Source organism: Oncorhynchus masou, unplaced genomic scaffold, assembly GCF_036934945.1.
Source record: "Oncorhynchus masou masou isolate Uvic2021 unplaced genomic scaffold, UVic_Omas_1.1 unplaced_scaffold_10036, whole genome shotgun sequence".
NCBI lineage: Eukaryota > Metazoa > Chordata > Actinopteri > Salmoniformes > Salmonidae > Oncorhynchus > Oncorhynchus masou.
Window position 1 is genome coordinate 1 of NW_026999732.1, and position 9,754 is coordinate 9,754.

Below are 9,754 nucleotides of genomic sequence, written 5' to 3' on the forward strand. Positions count from 1 at the left end.
AAGACAGGGAATGTTTACTAGAATTAAATGTCAGGAATTGTGAAAAACTGAGTTTAAATGTATTTGGCTAAGGTGTATGTAAACTTCCGACTTCAACTGTATATTCTCCAAGGATCAATGGGTACATTCATTTGTAAGTCCAAAAATGGATGTAGCAACTGCAGATTGCCCCATTGAAGTTAGTTAATCATAATTGTGTCAACTCACTTAGGAACTTCTTCTTTTCCTCCTCTGAGAACTCTGTGAAAACACTCCAGAAGTTTTGGATGATGTCATCTGTGGGCCTATATCCTTGATAGTTGGCATTCTGTTATTGCAGAGAAAAACATAACGAAACAACTGCATGTACAGTAGACCATGCCACTGTATTATAGCCATAGACTGTATAGCCCAAACAGGATGGGACCAGATTTAACCACGGGAGTCATAGAGCTGCTAGCCTGGTTACCATCTCTGTTCAGCTATTACATTCTACTCCTTGCCACTCATATCATTTGGAGTGGAATGTTAGCTAAAAAGTCTGGTACTCTGACTACAGAGCTGCTATATAGGCTACCAAACATGTATTTCAAATTATAGTTAATTATGTACTCTTATTACGTATCAAAACAGGTAGAATTTGACCTCTCTCAACTTGTCCCACTCGTAGTTGTCATCTCCTTGTAGAAGTGTCATCAGCTCCTCGGGTAGAAACATCCTCCATGTCTGTGTAGGGCAGCCTTTGTGAAAGCCTTTCTCAAAGTCTGCAAACTGGCACTGCACTGACTTGTTGAGCTTCATGTCAACGTACAAGTCAACATATTTCTTCCTGTGAATGATATATGGCAAACCAATGTTTGTTTATGAGTAGACACATCGATGGCTCTGAACGAACTTTATTTAACTCTTTGCAAACTGGAAACCATTTATCCGGAGGCTGCATTCATCGTTGTTGGGGATTTTAACAAGGCTAATCTGAAAACAAGACTCCCTAAATTTTATCAGCATATCGATTGCGCAACCAGGGGCGGAAAAACCTTGGATCACTGTTACTCTAACTTCCGCGACGCATATAAGGCCCTGCCCCGCCCCCCTTTCGGAAAAGCTGACCACAACTCCATTTTGCTGATACCTGCCTACAGACAAAAGCTAAAAAAAGAAGCTCCCACGCTGAGGTCTGTCCAACGCTGGTCCGACCAAGCTGACTCCACACTCCAAGACTGCTTCCATCACGTGGACTGGGACATGTTTCGTATTGCGTCAAATAACAACATTGACGAATACGCTGATTTGGTGTGCGAGTTCATTAGAACGTGCGTTAAAGATGTCGTTCCCATAGCAACCATTAAAACATTCCCTAACCAGAAACCTTGGATTGATGGCAGCATTCGTGTGAAACTGAAAGCACGAACCACTGCTTTCAATCAGGGCAAGGTGTCTGGTAACACGACTGAATACAAACAATGCAGCTATTCCCTCCGTAAGGCTATCAAACAAGCTAAGCGTCAGTACAGAGACAAAGTAGAATCCCAATTCAACGGCTCAGACACAAGAGGCATGTGGCAGGGTCTACAGTCAATCACGGACTACAGGAAGAAATCCAGCCCAGTCACGGACCAGGATGTCTTGCTCCCAGGCAGACTAAATAACTTTTTGCCCGCTTTGAGGACAATACAGTGCCACTGACACTGCCTGCAACGGAAAAATGCGGTCTCTCCTTCACTGCAGCCGAGGTGAGTAAAACATTTAAACGTGTTAACCCTCGCAAGGCTGCAGGCCCAGACGGCATCCCCAGCCGCGCCCTCAGAGCATGCGCAGACCAGCTGGCTGGTGTGTTTACGGACATATTCAATCAATCCCTATACCAGTCTGCTGTTCCCACATGCTTCAAGAGGGCCACCATCGTTCCTGTTCCCAAGAAAGCTAAGGTAACTGAGCTAAACGACTACCGCCCCGTAGCACTCACTTCCGTCATCATGAAGTGCTTTGTGAGACTAGTCAAGGACCATATCACCTCCACCCTACCTGACTCCCTAGACCCACTCCAATTTGCTTACCGCTCAAATAGGTCCACAGACGATGCAATCTCAACCACACTGCACACTGCCCTAACCCATCTGGACAAGAGGAATACCTATGTGAGAATGCTGTTCATCGACTACAGCTCGGCATTCAACACCATAGTACCCTCCAAGCTCGTCATCAAGCTCGAGACCCTGGGTCTCGACCCCGCCCTGTGCAACTGGGTACTGGACTTCCTGACGGGCCGCCCCAGGTGGTGAGGGTAGGTAACAACATCTCCTCCCCACTGATCCTCAACACTGGGGCCCCACAAGGGTGCGTTCTGAGCCCTCTCCTGTACTCCCTGTTCACCCACGACTGCGTGGCCACGCACGCCTCCAACTCAATCATCAAGTTTGCGGACGACACAACAGTGGTAGTCTTGATTACCAACAACGACGAGACGGCCTACAGGGAGGAGGTGAGGGCCCTCGGAGTGTGGTGTCAGGAAAATAACCTCACACTCAACGTCAACAAAACTAAGGAGATGATTGTGGACTTCAGGAAACAGCAGAGGGAACACCCCCCTATCCACATCGATGGAACAGTAGTGGAGAGAGTAGCAAGTTTTAAGTTCCTCGGCATACACATCACAGACAAACTGAATTGGCCCACTCACACAGACAGCATCGTGAAGAAGGCGCAGCAGCGCCTCTTCAACCTCAGGAGGCTGAAGAAATTCGGCTTGTCACCAAAAGCACTCACAAACTTCTACAGAGGCACAATCGAGAGCATCCTGGCGGGCTGTATCACCGCCTGGTACGGCAACTGCTCCGCCCTCAACCGTAAGGCTCTCCAAAGGGTAGTGAGGTCTGCACAACGCATCATCGGGGGCAAACTACCTGCCCTCAATGACACCTACACCACCCGATGTTACAGGAAGGCCATAAAGATCATCAAGGACATCTACCACCCGAGCCACTGCCTGTTCACCCCGCTATCATCCAGAAGGCGAGGTCAGTACAGGTGCATCAAAGCTGGGACCGAGAGACTGAAAAACAGCTTCTATCTCAAGGCCATCAGACTGTTAAACAGCCACCACTAACATTGAGTGGCTGCTGCCTACACACTGACACTGACTCAACTCCAGCCACTTTAATAATGGGAATTGACGGGAAATGTTGTAAATATATCACTAGCCACTTTAAACAATGCTACCTTATATAATGTTACTTACCCTACATTATTCATCTCATATGCATACCTATATACTGTACTCTATATCATCGACTGCATCCTTATGTAATACATGTATCACTAGCCACTTTAACTATGCCACTTTGTTTACATACTCATCTCACATGTATATACTGTACTCGATACCATCTACTGTATCTTGCCTATGCTGCTCTGTACCATCACTCACTCATATATCCTTATGTACATATTCTTTATCCCCTTACACTCTGTATAAGACAGTAGATTAGGAATTGTTAGTTAGATTACTTGTTGGTTATTACTGCATTGTCGGAACTAGAAGCACAAGCATTTCGCTACACTCGCATTAACATCTGCTAACCATGTGTATGTGACAAATAAAATTTGATTTGATTTGATTTGAGTATAGAACACATCCTGTGGAATCATTTTGTTAATTCAAGAGATTCATAAATGGATAAATCATCAAATATACCTGTTGACCATGGTAACTGGGAGCTCCTCTCCATTTGGTATCAGTTCTTGCCCTTTGTCCTTCAAAAGACAATAAACATTATTACAGCATCAGCTGGGGTTACCTGTGTAGGCTACCAAAAATGGCTAAAGGTATCAATTCTCTCTTACCATGAAAACCAAATCCAGCACTTCAACAGCCTCCTCATCTTCATCCAACACATACTGCAAGCCACTAATTTGAAACAAACAAACAGTAGAAATGTGATATGAGGAGATAATAGTATATCTGTAAAACAACTACACTGTTAAAATTATGTGCTTTGTTACACCCAAACTAGTGGCAATTGAGCTGCCACCAACTTGAAGGAGACAAAACCTTAATTTTGCAGGAGTATTGAAACATCATCGTGAAATGTTTTGGTTATCCTCATGAAAGATACCTACATTTTAAGAAACATATTAAGTTGGATTTATTCATACATTATTTTGGTAAAATGACATTAACAAATCATTGAAACGACTTGCATTCATTTCAAAAAAAAATTTAGGGGGGTATTTTGACACTTGATTGAGACGGTTATGAAATGACAGAGGAGATACAGATAGGTGGGAGAAACAGATTGAAGGGTTGGAGCGGGGAATTTAACCCCGGTCTTCGATGGGGAGAGGGGTGACATGTCAATTTCAATTCACCTCAGAATAATTTCTTACAGTGTGGCTGCGTAGTTGAGTGGGTAAAATTCCAACAAAATGTACCTTACTGCCCTTCCTGTTTCTAACCTGTCAAAATAAAGCATTGAAAAAAAGAATTCTACAAAAAATGATTCTCCATGGGCCCTTATCATCAATCAATATTGATGAACCAGTGAACCAGTGATTGTATGAGAAACATTGTGTTTGTGTTTTGATGCTTCCTTTTACATGCATTGAAACCCTAAAAAGTGTTTTCACAACATTCTCTTAAAAACACAAATATTCAGGTTAAAAAACCACTTTGGGTGTTTCCGAGTACTTGATTTCTGTTTTAAAACACATTCTGTGCATCAAAACACTTCCCTTGGGTTTACATTCAAACCCCCTCGAAACACCAGATCTCATCTTAGGTGCACTACTTTTCCTGGTTTCATGACACAATCATGGTGTTTTGAGACTTTCTACTTTTACACTGTTCTGTAGCAGCAGTTGAAGAGATGAACATATATTATGGACCCCTCTTCTTTTTCAGCAGAATAATTGTACCTTGCTTCAGTTGGCGACAGCTCTTTAAGGTCATCCAATGTTGTAGTCAGACCCAGAAGCTTCTTGAAGAGAGCCAGAGGGAAGCAGAGGTTCAGAACACACTGATTATACAGTGCCTTCCCACAGAGCAGCCCAAGTAAGTAGAATTCATCAGTGATACCGCCGTCCTATGGATAAAAATAAATAAATACAATGCCACAAGCCATTAAATATTACAAATTCCTTATAGTATAATAACAGTACCATAATTGGCATTTCTAAGAATGGATATTTCTAAATTAGTAAATTAAATTGTGCGGAAATATTGAGTTAAATCTGGGAACAATATGTAACTGAATATGGAACGTACAGATGTTGTGAACCATGCTAGTCCAGACTCGTAAACCTCCAGTGTCTTTGGTTCCATTGTGAGAAGTTCCCTTCCCAGGAGGCTGAAGAATTCCAGTGAAACAGCACCTTCATCCACACCATCCTCTGCTTGAAACTTCACCTGGAGACAAAAACAGTTCAGAGCACTTGAGATGATAAATCTAAATAGTCACACAGAAAGCTACCACATTCTCCAAAATAGAGAAAAGCAGAACACTTACCTTTAAAGCCACCATGTGGCAAATCATTTTCCGTAGTTGCTGAAAGGTACCATCCAGAAGTGTTTCCCGAGCCACCTTTAGGGTGCCGTCACAAAACCAACCGTATTCGATGTCCTCATGACAATCCTTGGATAAGATTATTAAAAGGTATGTGAATATTAGTGAAAACTCTTTGGCAGAACAGCAAAATATGAAAAAATTTGAAAATTAAATTTGCCTTGTGCCCAGCAACTTCAATCTGGATAATGTCTAACATACACTGTAAAAGAAAAGTGACATGGCACTGTTGTTCGTCTTAAAGTGCTCTATTCAATTTGTCTGAAATCAAATAACGAATTTGACAGATCAATGTGATTTTTGAATTGAATGAAAGCGTCTAAATTGCTTTCAACACCTCATAGCAGTGGGAGCAATGTATCGGTGGCAGCCTATCAGATGAGTTGGAGGGGTGGACTATTGAGGTCGTGACTTTCAGATTGTTATTTTTGGCAATCCCTGAGAGTGACTGTCATTCCATGTCATTTGTTCAACCTCATAAGGATTGGACCTTTTTTTACATTTTTGCCTAAAATGACATATCCAAATCTAACTGCCTGTAACTCAGCACCTGAAGCAAGGATATGCATATCCTGATACCATTTGAAAGGAAACACTTTGAAGTTGGTGGAAATGTGAAATGAATGTTGGAGAATATAACACTTTAGATCTGGTAAAAGATAATACAAAGAAAGAAACAGGGGTTTTCCTTTGTTGTTGTTGTTGTGGTTCCATCATCTTTGAAATGCAAGACACAGCAGGGGTAAAAACTGTACAACCCAGTTCCTACATTTGAATATAAAAATGTATGGGGGGGGGGGTCCCATAGAGGTTAATGGTAATACTGTATGTTCACTGCCAGCACTGAATCTTAAGTGAGATCCATGTAAGTACTGTTTTAGTAAAGAGTTTAGAAAGATTTCTATTAATGAGATGGTCACCATTTGGTTACAATACTGTTACCAGTTAATGAGAAGGTGTTTGGAGTAATTTTTCCATGTTATGGAACCATCTTAATATCTTGATTAACAGGACAGGGATTTAATTGCTTGTAACCCAAGTGAAGAAATTTGGATAGGTAATTCCAACATGATAAAATGGGTTATATATACACTCAGTCAAAAGTTTGGACACACCTACTCATTCAAGGTTTTTTCTTTATTTGGACTATTTTCTACATTGTAGAATAATAGTGAAGACATCAAAACTATGAAATAACATATGGAATCATGTAGTAACCAAAAAAGTATTAAACAAATAAAAATATATTTGAGATTTGAGATTCTTCAAAGTAGCCACCCTTTGCCTTGATGGCAGCTTTGCACACTCTTGGCATTCTCTCAATCAGCTTCATGAGGTAGTCACCTGGAATGCATTTCAATTAACAGGTGTGCCTTGTTAAAAGTTAATTTGTGGAATATCTTGAGACAATCAGTTGTGACAAGGTAGGGGTGGTATACAGAAGATAGCCCTATTTTGGTAAAAGACCAAGTACATATTATGACAAGAACAGCTCAAATAAGCAAAGAGAAACTACAATCCATCATTACTTTGAGACAAAGTTCAGTCAATGCGGAAGATTTCAAGAACTTTGAAAGTTTCTTCAAATGCAGTCGCAAAAGGATCAGAGGATTAGTTCATTAGAGTTAACTGCACCTCATATTGCAGCCCAAATAAATGCTTCACAGAGTTCAAATAACAGACACATCTCAACATCAACTGTTCAGAGTAGACTCATGGTCGAATTGTTGCAAAGAAACCACTACTAAAAAGAAGAGACTTGCTTGGGACATTAGACCGGTGGAAATCTGTCTGATGAGTCCAAATGTGAGATTCTTTTTGTCCCAACCACAGTGTCTTTGTGAGATGCAGACTAGATGAACGGATGATCTCCACATGTGTGGTTCCCACCGTGAAGCATGGAGGAGGAGGTGTGATAGTGCTTTGCTGGTGACACTGTTAGTGATTTATTCCTAATTCAAGGCACACTTAACCAGCATTAACCACAGCATTCTGCAGCGATATGCCATCCCATCTGGTTTGAGCTTAGTGGGACTATCATTTGTTTTACAACAGGACAATGACCCAACACACCTCCAGGCTGTGAAGGGCTATTTTACCAAGAAGGAGAGTGATGGAGTGCTGCATCAGATTGTCAGGATTTGGCCAGGATTGTTCAGGTTTTGGTCACTAGATGCCCCCATTGTTCTTTTTTGACCCTTTTGTTTTTCCCTTGTTCTAGTTATTAGTTGCACCTGTGCCTCATTTCCCTTGAATGTATTTAAACCCTTAGTGTTCCTCAGTTCTTTGCTCTGTGTTTGTATGTTAGCACCCAGCCATGCTGTGAACTTTTGTTTATCTAGTTGGATTTTCTTGGGGTACGCTGGTTTTGTTCTTGTTTATTTTTGATTATTATTTTGAGGTTTGTTTTTTTCCCCTGCTGTTCTTACCACTTTGTGAATTTTCCTTGTGTCTTGGAGGATATACATTTCTTCTCTTGGAATTACTTTTGACGTTGTGGATTTATATTTTTTCCTGAAGATCTTTTTTCTTTATTAAATCATCGTCTCTAGTACTGCTGTGTCTGCCTCATCTTCTGGGTTCTGCCGACTATTAGTGGCTCAGTTTAGTAAGTGACTGTTTCTCACACTGGAGACCCAAGTTCGTAACCGGGTCCTGACACAGATGACCTGGCCTCCACAATCACCTGATCTCAATCCAATTGAGATGGTTTGGGATGAGTTGGACCGCAGAGTGAAAGAAAAACAGTCAACAAGTGCTCAGCATTTGTGGGAACTCCTTCAAGACTGTTGGAAAATAATTCCAGGTGAAGCTGGTTGATAAAATGCCAAGAGTGTGCAAAGCTGTCTTCAAGGCAAAGGATGGCTACTTTAAAGAATCTAAAATATATTTTGATTTGTTTAACACTTTTTGACATATGATTCCATATGTGTTTTTTTCATAGTTTTGATGTCTTCACTAATATTCTACAATGTAGAAAAATAGTAAAAATAAAGAGAACTTGGATTTTTTTTAATGTTAGTGAGTATTTGTGATTTATTAGGTTTAACCAAAGAGGAAAAGTAAGCTGTGTTGAAATAGGTTGCAACTTGAAATATAGGTTTCTTAATAATCAAATATAATGGTTAAATTAAGTCATGTATTTGGTTTCAACAAATGTTGTTGTTTTTTCAATTGAGAGGCTGACTCATTTACTTCTAACCAGTTGATGCAACTTTTTTAGGTTGATCAAAAGTCATTTTTTACAGTGTAGTTTAAAAAAATGCAGGTACTTACTTTGATCTGATCAAATTCATACATCCACACTGTACATTTGGCTTCAGTGTCCAGGATACAGGGGTAGTTCTTCAGGAGGCATAATATGTTATCCTAAAGTGCCAAATGTAAAGGGATTTTACACTCAAAATACAACCTAGTGTAATTTCCCAACTACCTACCTATATTGTTTACGTAGGCATTTGTTACGTTAAAATACAAATGATTCTAGTGATAGAAAAATAACATACCTTATAACATTCTATTTTGCTCAATATCATCCCACTTTCAATCCAATATGTGTCATCCTCTCCTGAGATATCCCAGACCAGCTCTCTCAGTTCTGAATTTAAGTCTTGTACCTGAGTTTGGATAAAGGTGATAATGCTAAGTAGACATTATGCATTGCATTGCAGGACTTGAAATATAACATTGCATGGTTTTTCATTAAATGATTGTTGCAGAAATGTGTATGAAATGCACTGTATTGTACAAACCAGCTTAGACTGAAAGAGAGAACTGATTTTGTTGATATGGAAAGTGTCAACTGTAATTCTTCTGCGTCTCTTGCTGTTCGCCTACATCCAAGAGAGAATATTGATATCCAGTGCAGTGAACATTTAAAATGATGTGGCCATGAGCAATATTTGAAATTATCAAGTAATACCCACATCATAAAGCCTTTTCAGAACCCCAAAATTCTTCTTTAATGATTTTCTATGATCACATCGTTTGACTGCCATCTGCTGAAGGTACTCTGCTGACACGGAGTGGAATGCTTTCACCACGGTTCGGAAGAAGGAATCTGACAGTGTCGACCATAGGCCCTCTGTTGGAATTAGCCTGGAGTTTAGTTGATACAAGAGCACACAGATGACCTCATGTATCTAAAAAAAGAGAATAGAATAGAAGAAAATAGAAGAGAAGAAAATAAAAGAAAAAGGTGTATTGATGGATGG

General features: G+C 40.4%; 1 protein-coding gene across 1 annotated transcript; it reads right to left on the minus strand.

Moving 5' to 3' along the window:
- Nucleotides 1–6: 6 nt before the first annotated feature.
- Nucleotides 7–9,712, minus strand: LOC135528645 (probable E3 ubiquitin-protein ligase HERC4). Its single transcript, XM_064957760.1, has 11 exons — nt 9,467–9,712; nt 9,293–9,373; nt 9,047–9,157; nt 8,817–8,909; nt 5,484–5,609; nt 5,243–5,383; nt 4,894–5,060; nt 3,823–3,886; nt 3,674–3,732; nt 625–808; nt 7–307 (listed from the first exon to the last, which is right to left on the minus strand). Exons 1-11 carry the CDS (start codon nt 9,536–9,538, stop codon nt 188–190), a joined length of 1,218 nt encoding a protein of 405 aa, XP_064813832.1. The 5' UTR covers nt 9,539–9,712; the 3' UTR covers nt 7–187.
- Between the last annotated feature and the right edge of the window lie 42 nt (nt 9,713–9,754).

Coding starts and splice junctions, on each gene's coding strand:
- LOC135528645 (XM_064957760.1), bottom strand. CDS start 9,538: ATGGCAGTCAAACGATGTGATCATAGAAAATCATTAAAGAAGAATTTT. Junction 5,061..5,242: donor TAGCATGGTTCACAACATCT/GTACGTTCCATA, acceptor TTTTATCCATAG/GACGGCGGTATCACTGATGA. Junction 3,733..3,822: donor TGCTGGATTTGGTTTTCATG/GTAAGAGAGAAT, acceptor TGTCTTTTGAAG/GACAAAGGGCAAGAACTGAT.